Source organism: Vipera berus (genome assembly GCF_964194415.1).
Source record: "Vipera berus genome assembly, chromosome: 3".
Lineage (NCBI taxonomy): Eukaryota > Metazoa > Chordata > Lepidosauria > Squamata > Viperidae > Vipera > Vipera berus.
This window is the reverse complement of record NC_138204.1, coordinates 93,280,426-93,293,080: the sequence shown is the minus strand read 5'-3', so window position 1 is coordinate 93,293,080 and position 12,655 is coordinate 93,280,426. Positions and strand designations below refer to the sequence as shown.

The 12,655-nt window shown below is 40.3% G+C and overlaps 1 protein-coding gene across 1 annotated transcript in view; it reads left to right on the top strand.

Annotated features, from left to right (window-relative positions):
• Positions 1-12,655, top strand: part of VAV3 (vav guanine nucleotide exchange factor 3) — a 219,929-nt gene that overhangs the window by 176,859 nt on the left and 30,415 nt on the right. The window contains exon 20 of the mRNA XM_081322928.1: positions 9,273-9,409. Coding sequence (XP_081179054.1) covers positions 9,273-9,409 — 137 coding nt within the window. The remainder of the gene's footprint in view (positions 1-9,272; positions 9,410-12,655) is intronic.

Below are 12,655 nucleotides of genomic sequence, written 5' to 3'. Positions count from 1 at the left end.
TCAAATATGTATAAAATGATCATGGGGACACAAGGGAAAAAAGACATATGTATAAGAGCAAGCACTGATATATGAAGTTTTAAACTTGTAATTGAAATGCCACTGAAACCATAGCAAATGATGAAATCTGTGAGTTTACTGTTATTAACTTTGTAGGGAAAAACTCCATCATAGGATCATATTGATTTGGAGCAATTTCTTTTGGGCCTCATATAGTACCTTTAAAGACCTTTATGGCTTGGAGCTGGGTTACGTATGGGATTATCTCTCCCTTATGGTGTCTGCCCATCCCATGAGATCTAGCAGGAGAGGCATGCTTTGAGTAGTGTATTTCTTGTTGGAACCCTGGAGGATGTCCTTTTCTGTCTACCATCTGGGACATCATACCCCTTGCATACCTGGGTTGAACTGTGGGTAATGCATTCTGCCTCAGAAAGAGGCATTGCTTCTTTTTATTCAAGGTAACTGAGCAGACAGCTGCAATGACAGAAGAACATATATATGTTGCTCAAGTAGAGGAACACCCTGCAATGGCTTGCTGAGATTTGATGAACCAAGCAGCAATACCTCAGCTCAAGCATGCCTGTATACCACTGCTAGACAGTTGCATCTGTAAAAAAAAGGGCCAGTTAATAAATAAGCATCTGGAAACTAGCCGAGATTTTTGGTTTTAGATAAACACACAGAATAACTCAAGCAGTTAGCCCAAAGAATTACAGGGCCATTTATTTTCTGCTCAGTAGGTAAGTCAAATAAACATCTAAAAGCACAATTTTTCATTAAAAAAATAGCAACTCAGATGCCTTCACTCTAACACATTTATTTTTTTAGGTAGTGTAATGGGCATGATTCTCTAAAAAGCCGTTAGAATAGATGCTTTTGACCATCAGAATTGTTCATAATGTACAACAAAAGAAGAATAGAGTAGAGTAGAGTAGAGTAGAGTAGAGTAGAATAGAATAGAATAGAATAGAATAGAATAGAATAGAATAGAATAGAATAGAATAGAATAGAATAGAATAGAATAGAATAGATGTCAAATAGCCGTCCGCAAATGACAGGAAAAAACCACAGCAGGAACGGTAGACAACCCACAAAGGAAACGTTTATTCTCTTCCACAAAGCAATCTGAAGTGGGAACAAAGTCAGCGTTGGGTGCTTTCCGCATCCAACGCTATTTAACACCATCCGGCACAAGACACCACGCCCCCACAGCAAACCAGCATCCGCCCACCTCCCCATAAATGCGCTATCCCTCCCCCCCAGGGCCTTTTGGCTTCTGCTCTTCTTCCGCGCTCCACGTGCAGGTATGTAGCCCCGGAAACCCCCACACCAGACCCCCAGGCCCCCCACCTCTGGTCCTCTCCCACCCGGGACAATTCTCTTCATGATCCCCAGGCCCCGGGACCTCTCCGCCTGTCAGAACCACCCCAGCTCCCCAACCAGGCAGTCCCATAAACAAACCCCCCACAGTCAGAGGTGTAGTTCATTTGCCGCACAACGAGAGAAGCCCAGAACAGCAGCTGCGTGTTGGATTCCCCCTCAGGTAGGCCTCCCTGTGCCAAGAATGGCCGGGGGCCTGCCCCATCATGTGCAGGTCTCTCTCGCACGGGCGCAGTGCGCAAAGCCGGTCGGGGCCATGTTCTGGCGCCTGCAGGCCTCTTGTGCGCAGGCACGGCGTCAGGTCCCTCAGCACAGCCTCCCCGCCCTGGCATGGTCGCTGGAAACAGCCGGGAGCCTGCCCCGTTGTGCACAGGTCCCTCCTGTGCAGGCTCGGTGTGCGGAGCCGGTCGGAGCGTTGTCTTTGCGCCTACAGCCTCCCATGTGCAGGCACGGTGTTTGGGGGGAGGGAAGCCCAACACAGACATGGCCACCGGAAACGGCCAGGAGTCTGCAGGCAGTTCGGGTGGGACTGCCGGAGCAGCTGCAGCTGGGCGGAGGGTTCCTGGAGCCACCCCCCCACTGAATACAAGCCCACCTGAATCTGCTGATGACTTGGGACGGTATGGCCTGGCATGGAACTAAACTGTACGTACCCACGACCATGCAGGAACGGGTGTTACACCACTGCCATGACGCTAGGCAGGCAGGACACTTTGGGTTCCTGAAGACCCTACACCTAGCACGCCGGCAGTTCTGGTGGCCGCACATGAAGCGGGATATTGAGGACTATGTGCGGAAATGCCATGTCTGTGCGACCACCAAGCCCTCCTCCGGTAAGCCGTTGGGACTCCTGCAACAGGTGGTGGACCCAACTCGACCCTGGCAAGACATCGCCATGGACTTTGTTGTTGAGTTGCCTGACAGCAGGGGATACAATGTGATTTGGACGGTCATCGACCTGTTTTCCAAACATGCACATTTCATACCGTGTAAAGGACTGCCATCGGCTTGGTGGTTGGCATGGATGTTCGTGACACACATCTATCACCTGCTACAATACAATAATAATAAATCAAAAGATACAGCACTAAGTGATAGTCATAGGATACTAAATAAGCAACGTAAATCATAATAGGATACTAAATAAAAGCAACATTAATCATTAAATACAAAGAACAAGGTTATAGTCATAAGAAGCTAAAGAAATATGATAAAGATGAGAAGGATAATAGTAATACTGCCCTACTAGGTATTTTGACATCCCAGGCCCAGGGCATAAGACAGTATTGTGGGAATTAATTGTTTAGCAGAGTGATGGCATGGGAGAACTGTTCTTATTGTTTTGGCATACATTGCCTTATAGCATTATCCTGAGGGAAGAAGTTGAAACAGTTTATGTCCAGGATGTGAGGGGTCTGTAGATATTTTCACAGATATTTTCACAGCCCTCTTTTTTTGAAAATTTTATTAAATATACATTTAAAAACAAAAGTGGACATGATTCAACTTCCCTAGCTACAACACTACTATTAGTATTATCTTATGTTACAGAGAAATAACAAAAACCTAAAATACAATCTATAACAGGACAGAGTATAACAAACTGCTAAGCTTATAAGCCGCCCTGAGTCTTCGGAGAAGGGCGGGATATAAATGGAATTAAAATAAATAAAATAAAATAAAATAAAATATAAGATCTGTCAGTTTTTTTTAGTAAACTATCACTCATTCCTCAGCGTTATATTTACGTATCTTTCAGTTATGTCCATTATATAGATGCTAATAAAAAATCCTTACATTATCAACCAATCAAACAATGTTCATCTCAGCGATCCTCCTTAACTCTAACCAATTGTACAAATTTTGTCAAATTTCATAATACTCCGTTTTGTTCTTATTTTTGATTTCTAGGGAGGGTTAACCTGTCCATTTCAGTGCAGGATAAAATTTTATCTATTATTTCTTCTTCAGTGGGTGTTTCCTTTCTTTTCCATTTTTGGACATATGCCAGTCTTGCTGCGGTTAAGATATGTACTAATAAGTAGAGAGATGCTTTACTGAGATTATCGTTAACAATCCCTAATAAAAAGATTTCTGGTTTTAAATCATTTTTTTTTGTCGTAATATTTCTTCCAAAAAATTTTATAGAATTCATACGTCACCCATTTTTTCCCATCATTTTGATGTACTATCTCCCCTGCTTGATTACGTAATTTACTAATCCATCTATTATCTTTTTGTTTTTCCAATCTATAGGCCAGCCATCTCCCAGGTTTATTTGCCTGCTCAAAAACTTTTTGTCTAATGCTTCTTATTTTTTGTGCCAATTCTCCATTTTCTATAATATTCAATTTATGCTTATTTAAATCCAACTGTTGTTTTAAATCTCTACATTGTGGGTTTTTTTGTAGTTCTAATTCTAATTTTTTATGTTCATCCTCTAAACTTTTTCGATATTGCCTTTTTTATATATTCATTGGCCATATACGCAATTGCAGTTCCTTTCATAACTGCTTTGGCCGTATTCCATAAATTTTGAGTGATAGTCTCCTCTTTCTTATTTATCTGGAAGAATGTCCGCATTTGTTCCTCCATCTTATGTTTAAATTCTGTTTGGTTTAGGATTGCCTTTTTAAGAGTCCACCTCCTTGTTGTTGTCTTCTGTTCTTTCCATTTAATTACAATGGGATTATGATCTGCCCAAGTATTAATATCTATTATTATATCATCAATATCTGAATTTAGTTTTTTCATTGTCCAGACCATATCAATTCTAGACCACGATTGATGCCGCCCTGAATAGTATGTAAATTGCTTTTCATTCAAATTTCTCTCCCTCCCAACTATCTTGAATATTTAATTCCTCCACATTTTAAAAAAAGTACCGGGTAATATTCTCCTGGTTCGTTTCCTAACTTCCTCACTCTTATAATCTATTTCTCTGTCTATAATTGCATTAAAATCGCCAATTATACAAATGTTCTCATAATCCATATCAGCAATAACCTTATGCAATTTCTTATAAAATTGTCTTTGTTTTTCATTGGGGGCATAAATTCCTACCAGGGCGACCTTTTTTTTGTTCAAGGAAATTTCAATAATCAATATTCTACCTTCCTCATCTCGATAAATTTGTCTTGCTGGGATTCTTTCTTTAACATATATCACAATTCCTCCTTTCTTCTGCTGTGAAAGCGATACAAATTTAATTCCTAACTTAGGGTAGTTTAATAGATCCTGATCTTGAGTCTTTATATGTGTTTCTTGTAGAATTGTTATATCTAAATTTTTCTTACTGAGCTTATTCAAAATTATATTTCTCTTAGCTGGGGAGTTTAGTCCATTCACATTTAATGATAATACTGTTAATATTTCTATATTACTGCCTCTGTTTTGATCTTGTTGCCCTTGTCAGTCTATCTTCCTTAACTTCTTTGTGTCTACACTTATCATTGTTGTCATGGTGCATTCTCATTTTTTCTCTTCTCTCTGCTTCCTGTTTTTTGTCTTGTGATTCCCGTGTCTTTCTATTATATCTCTCTGCATTGTTCCCTTCTCTTAACTCTCTTTCTTCTAGTTCATCTTCATTGCCTAGATGCTGCTGGAAAAACTCTTCTGCTTTATCAATCGAATCTAACCTATATCTCTTTTCTTGCCAGGTCACCACAATCCCTTCCGGCAGCAGCCACCTAAAATTAATATTTTGTCTTATTAATTTTGATGTAATATGTTGGTAGGGCCTTCTCAGATCTCTTACCCTCCTAGGGACTTGTTTGAGGACAATTAGTTGTTTACCTTTATATTCTATTGGGTCGTCCCTTGTTCTGTGCAAAATCTCATCCCTAATTGACTTCTTCACAAATCTGATATGTACCAATTTGTGTGAATTCTATATATTTCATCAATCTCATTTGCCATCTCATCTTTCCCTGTCCCTAGGGCCCTTGCTAGCAAGTCCGTCATCATTTCTGGGAGGTCCTCCCCCTTCTCTTCCTTCACGTTTTGGAAACGTAAATAGTGGTCTGCTTTCTCAGTTTCAAGCAGTATAATGGTTTTTTATAACTCTTTATTTGCTTGCAAAAGTTTTTCATTCATTTCATCTACTCTTCTTTCCTCCTTATTCATTCTATCCTCCATTTCTAATAATTTCTGTTCATTTTTCAATATTTGCTGTTGAAAACATTCAAATTTTCCGTCCATTGCTCCCATCCTCTCTTTGAGTTCTCCAGTATCATTCCTTATTTCACCTATTTCTCTTTTTAAATCCTCATGATTTCTCAACATAAGCTCTTGCATGGATTGTAATATTGCTTGTATGTCTTTAAGTGAGCTTGCTCTCTCCCACGGCATCATCTCCTCTATAGATCTTTGTCCTGCTGGGCTTAATTCTGCTGATGAGGCTTGGGTCATCTGCCTTCTTCCAGTCCCAACTCTCGTGAGATTTGGGATGCTTGTCATCTTTCTAAATGACATCAGCCATCCCTCCCATTTATACACAATCTTTGTCTTTCCCTCCACCACACCTGGGGAATTTATTGTTCTTCCAATGTTATAATCACTAGTGCCTTATATCTTAACAATGCTAGATATTGTTGCTAACACAATATCCAACCTATTACAATAAAACATAATAATAATTATTAATCAATTTCAAAGATCTATATTCCAAACAGTCCTAACTTTTCTACATAGAAACATGTAACAATAATATAACCAATATTATTCAATTCTTTAACAATAAAAACCAGATTTCACAGTCAGTTCAGTTATGAATATTATTATATACAACAAGGGGAGAAATAGATTTTCTCTCCCTCCTTAAACATTCAACTTTTTGTTCCTAATTAGTCTCCTCCAAATCAATCATACCATAGGTTATATTCAATTAATTCTTATTGGTCTAAATTCTCAAAACAATTACCTTTTATCCCTTTTGTTTTAGAAACTTTTTGAAACAAATAGTTCACTTCTTAAGTTATAAGTATCACTTTTCCCTCCTTTGATGCTAATTGGTCATTAGTTTTTCTTCAAGATGTCCGCTCTCTCAGCTCAGTCTGCTCTGTCACTCTTCAAGTTTATTTTGTTTTTTGTTAAACTCCTTCTTGGCTTTACTGCAAGAGCCAGAAAGAGAAACCACCCTTGATCTCCAGTCCTTACAGCCTGGGAGCCTGTTGCTTTAAGGTCAGATCTCTTTTTTCCCGTCTCCTTCTCGCCGTTATCTGACAGGGCAGATGAATTCCCCTTTTGCTCTGGGGCCTCTCCTCTTATCTTCTCTTCTGTGAAATTCTCTGGAAAGATTTCGCCATCCGGAACACTTACAAGAGTTCGCTGAGTATTTCTTCTGCCAGGTTAGATGAATTGCTGTCCCGCTGGCTCACTGCTATTTTTGACAGCTGTCATTTCTTCACAGCCACCATAATGGGCCGTCTCCTTCACCCGGCTCTCTCCTAGGCTTTCCTGCTTTCTGCAGCTCGAACCGCCATCCTGAGCTGCTCAGCTGGGCGCCTCTGCTTCTAATCTCCCTCCGAGAGATCTGGGGCTTTTTAAAAAACCCACCGGGAACAGAAAAAAAGCTGTGAGATCGGCACGCTCATTCGGAGCGGCGTCTCAACACAGCCATTCCGTTTGACAGCTGGCTCTGCCTCCATTTTCACAGCCCTCTTTTTGGCTCATGTAGTATACAGATCCTCAGTGGAAGGCAGGCTGATTGCAATTGTTTTTTCTGCAGTCCTAACTAACTGTTGAAGTCTGTGTCTCTCTTGTTTCATTGCTGTGCCAAACCAGAGAGTTTGGCAGTCTCGTTTGCAGTCTGTCATTTGCACCAGACAGATGTGCAAATGACAGACTCAGTAATTCCATTGTAGAACTGTATTAGCAGCTCCTTGAGCTTTCTGAGTTGGCACAGGAAGAACATTCTTTGTTGTGCTTTTTTATGACATTTTTGATGTTAAGTGTCCATTTTAAGTCCTGAGATATCATAGAACCTAGAAATTTGAAGATCTCTACTGTTGATACTGTGTTGTCTACTATTGTAAGAGGGGGTAGAATAGAAGGGCTTCTCCTAAAATCTACTATCATCTCTACAGTGTTGAGTGTGTTCAGTTCAAGATTGTTCTGGTCACACCACAGGGCCAGTTGTTCAACTTCTGTCCATATGCAGATTCATTGTGGTCTTAAATGAGACCAATCATGAGATCAAACAAAAGAAGCTACTGTGAAAATCCAATACCACATAGCAAAAACTGACATTTTCTTTTCAAACAATTATATCAGAAACATGGCATAGTTTGTGACTAAACATATTTTCTTTCCAGTGGAGATGTGAGTAAAACAAATTTGTTTTCTCATATCCAGATCTAAAGCATTATTGTTTTCCCCCCCTTTGCCCTAAAATTAGATAATTTTGAGATACATCTTTTACAAAGCCACAAACCTACCTGCTCTCAAAAGGCATGAGCCATTGATGAAAATGACTACCTGTATCTCCTCTGTTGTTGAAGGCCAATACAGGAAGATTTTTCTACCTGGATAGTCAATGTCCTTGGTCACATAGAAAAAAAACAGAGCATGTGCTTCTCCAGTGCCTATACTGCCCTGGAATATAGCCCCATCTCACCATTATTGCATAAAGTTTCAAGGCACGGACAATTCTCCAGCTCCTTGCTGCTTTCAGACACTAATGCGGCTACAACATACCATGTTGCCAGGTTTTGTGCATCATATGATGATCTGTGCCATAAACGAATTTTAATGAGCATTCAGCTCATCATGGAATTCTACAGTATGATAGATTTGGTCTGCCACATACTAACCTTTATGCTAACGCACATCTAATTCTTCTATCCCTCCTTTTTAGACTTTTGTTTTTATATATACTTTCTGTTTTATATCTTTTAAGTTTGTATTACTATTATTATTTTTAGACTTTGTTGAATTTTCTGTGCTTTCTAACTGATTGTACCCTGCCCTGCTTATGCTGGTCTTTGATCATCATAAAGATTTGATTTGAACGGAGTGAACTGTTGACAAAAGATTGATTCCTTTCCATTTAAAACTATGCACGCTGCTGTTTTATGAACTAGGGCTAGGCAACAGCCTAAAGAAAAATGTTTCCTTTAATCAAGTCAGAGAAGTGCAGAGGGTACTTGTATGAGAGCAGATCCTAGACTTTTGAGTCATCTTTGACTTCACTGTACCTAAGTCTTTTGTTGGAAGAACAAGTTACAGCTAGTCATTTAGTGACAGTTTGAAGTTATGAGGGCACTAAAAATACGACCATTTTTCACACTAATGACCATTGCAGCATTTGCACAGTCATGTGATCAAAATTCAGATGCTTGGTAACCATTTCACATTTTTGAATGCTGCGGTGTCCCAGAGTCACATGAGACCCTTTTGCAACCTTCTGACAAGGAAAGTCAGTGGGGAAGTCAGATTCACTTAACAACCGTGTTACTAACTTAACAACTGCAGTGATTCACTTAACACTTGTATCAAGAAAGTCATAAAATGGGGTTCACTTTGTTTGGCAACAGAAATTTTGGACTCAGTTGTGGTCGTAAGTTGAGGACTACCTGTACTTGAACTTTTATTAATTTTCCCTTGATATTCATGAGCTGAACCCTCTTTTTCAATTTCAGTAATTGCTTTCAATTTTCATGTGTACGCTATTGAGTGAAAGAATGCAACTGAGTGAGAGAAGAGAGAGTATAAATTTTTAAAAAAAGTCCATCAGACTGTTGAATTTATTTGAGGAAGAATATCTGGGATAGGACCTTCCATTCAGGAAACAATATCAGTGTTAGAAAAGGGGGAGTTTATATGAGATAATACATTGCTTTAACTTTTTATCACATGGGGGTTGTTCATTTTTCTTCCTTTCTCAAAAGGTTTACCAAAAATGCAAGTGATTAAAAACTATACTGGGATTCCCCAGCCAGTTCCGCCGGATGGTCCTCCGTTATTCATCCAGATTGGAGACATCATTGAACTCATCAAAGGAGATGCACACAGCTTATTTTGGCAGGTACAATATCATTTTATTAGCTCAGTTTGCTAATAAAGAATGGCAAGAATGGCAGAAGCAGAGTTGAATCCAGATTTACCTAGAGTGCTGTAAATATTTTTCATTACTCATACAATTCTTTTCTGAGGTTCCCTATCTGCATTAAAAAGGCAGTGTAGAATATTATACAGTGTTAAAGAGAACCTGCAAAATTAGAATTGAATCACAATTTATGCTAAATAGTTTGGCATCTCTGGGATTTACCCCAGGGTTTAAAAGCATACCATTCAACTTTGTATAAGTTCAAAAGAAAAACAACAACATGCATCTGTGGTAAAAGTCAGACTATACTTCAAAGGCTCAATATTTTAATTGTGCTCCAAGTTTTGATAGTTACCTTAAAATTCAATTTAAAGCACAAACTTCTACATTCCCTTTCTTTTTAAATGTAGTCGATTTTGAAAATAATGTATTTTGTTTACTTGAAATGCCCAGTATTGGTATAAACAATAACCAATGAGTAGAACCAAGCCATGATAATAAAGGATAGATTTGAGCTGGTCTTAATGGACACACATAATGCTATTTTTATATATGGGGGCCCACCTAGTTCATCTGTAATGTGCATCTGTGTGCTGGGTAATTGACAGCAATCTTCTGGGAAACATTCATGGAGTAACTGAATCCTTTTTTTAAAAAAGTCCCATTTATATCCCGCCCTTCTCCGAAGACTCAGGGCAGCTTACAATCTAAAGTACAAATCAATGTGCTTAGCAATAGCCTTCATTCTATGTATATGCCTGCTTATTAGGGCTTTCGCCCCCCCCCCCCAAGCGGCATTATTACAAAGTCAGCTTATTGCCCCCAACAGTCTGGGTCCTCATTTTACCTACCTCGGAAGGATGGAAGGCTGAGTCAACCTTGAGCCTGGTGGGACGCGAACCTGCACTAATTGCAGGCAGCTGGTGTTACTTAAGGAGGCATTAGCCCACTGCTCCACCAAGGATCCTTGTGGGTTGTCTGTGAGAGCTGGGACATTGTGTATTGTGGCTCCACTCCTTTCTAAGGGAGGGAGTCCACTCTGTCATTTTGGGGAAGAAGAATAGGGCAGTGGGCACTCCTGTATGAAATCCTGAGCCTATTTTTTGTTTTTTGTTTACTATCACTTGAGCAAATCATCTTGTTATGAAATGAGATATCTAATTTGCTGATAGTACTCAATTATATGGGGCATGTGATAAAAGTCCTGCCCGGATGTCTGGAAGCTGTCAGAGCTTAGATGGGAAAGTACAGCCTCAGAATTGCCCCAAGCAAGATGGAGTGGCAGTTAACTCAGACGCTTACTAATTCTGGGAATATTCCAACTTTGGGTCTGGATGGGGTTGTGTTTTCCCTGAAAGAGCAGGCCTGAAGCTGCTTCTGGATTCATAGCTCTTGCAATGTCATACTTGGAATGACCTTTGTCCAGCTTTGGCTGGACTGTTAGTTCAGTCATTCATGTTCTTTTCACCTCCTATATGGATTACTCTAATTAATTGTCCTTAAATATTATTTTTTTTGCAAAAGGTAGCTACTAATGTGCTTACTAGACAGGCTTATTATTGCCATTTGACATCACTGTTGCCTGAGCTATATTAGTTATTGGTCAATTTTTGAGTGCAAAGTCCTAGTTATTTATAAAGCATAACATGGCTTAGGACTTGGGTGTCTTTGAGACTGCCTGTCGGGTTTTGGCCAGGTAAAGCAATCATCAGGTAGTTCAGTGAGCTGAAGGACTTTTCAGTGTACTGTTCTGGTGTCTAGCTTCTTATTTTTGTGTGCTGCATGCATTCCTTTATTGAGAAGATAAATTCTCCAGGATTTGGTCTGTTTGTAATATTTTCCTGTCTAATTTCGTTTGAGGGAGGGAGCATGAAGTCATCTTAAATATCTCTTCTGGTTAATTCAATAAGCAACGTTGTATATTCTACCCATGTTAGACTCCATTAACCAAGAAAGACGGAGTTGGAGCTTCCGGCGCGACCTCAGAGGCAAGCGGAGCGGTAGGGAAAACTTTCCTGAACTGCCGAGCTTTGTTTTCTCTCTACCGAGCAGCTAAATGAGCCGTTGCTGATCGTGGAGCAATCGGCAAAGAAGGATAGGGGTCCAGGCTTGCTGGGGTAGTGTGAACCTCCGGTGAAGTGAAGGACAGTCCTGATCTCTGGTAAAGAGAAGAGGGCCCTGCCGAGAGGATATCGGGCCCATCGCCTTGACAGAGCACTTTTGGGGGAATGGAGCAGAAGCAGCGTTGGTACAGTATTAATTGAACTGCGAGAGAGGAACGGATCGCCCCCTTAAAATTGAGTTCGAAGGGATTCAGGAGGTGTAAGACTGGATTGCGGCTGGAAGCGGCAGAATAGTTTTTCTTGTGAGCAGCTCGGAGGTGCAGTGAAGACTGGGGAGATCGGGCTCTAGACCGTTTGCTGAATTAGTAGAACTGATTGGGCGCAGCTTTTTCCCCATTTCCAGTGTATTTGGGAACCTCCTTGGACTTTTTATGATCTACTTTTGCCGCTGTGTTTTTTTTCCTATAAACTCATTTGACAATCAGCTGGCAAGTGGCAGGAAGCTACCTCTTATTGTCCCTCTTCTGGCTTGGATGTGGATTGTATGGGGATTAAGCTACTGCTATAAATTAGCCACGGGGAACTGTAGGAGAGCGGTGAGGAACATCTGCAAGAAGAGAGTCTTGTAACATTGTTATATATATCTTTGTCCCTTTCTACTGGTTCTTTATCCGTTAGCCCACTAGAATATTAACTATTGGGGGGCTGCAGGGATTAACTGATACTTCCGGGATTTTCTTAATTATATGCTAGTTTGGAGGAGGTTCCTCTTCTGCATAACAGAAATGTTTAGCTCCTCAGCTAAAGCTGGGAAGAAGCTTTTGACAGCTACATCGTCGGCTCCAATTACGACTCCTCCTACTCCACATAGATCACTAGAGGCTGTGGCAGCAGCTGAGAAGACACCTACACTTCAAGAAATTCAGAATCTGTTATATTCCATACAGGAAGCTATGACAAAAAAACAGGAATCCACAGCGAAGGATTTGGCGGAACTGAAACAAGAGATGGGTGACATGTGTGGAGCTATGAAACAAATCTCCGCAAGATTGAATGATGTCTGTGTGACAATGGAAAGACATGAGGGTCAGATACAGGAAGTAGTTACGAAGGTTGAGAAGGTTGAAGCGGTGATGGAGAGGCGTGAGTTGCGACAGTTACT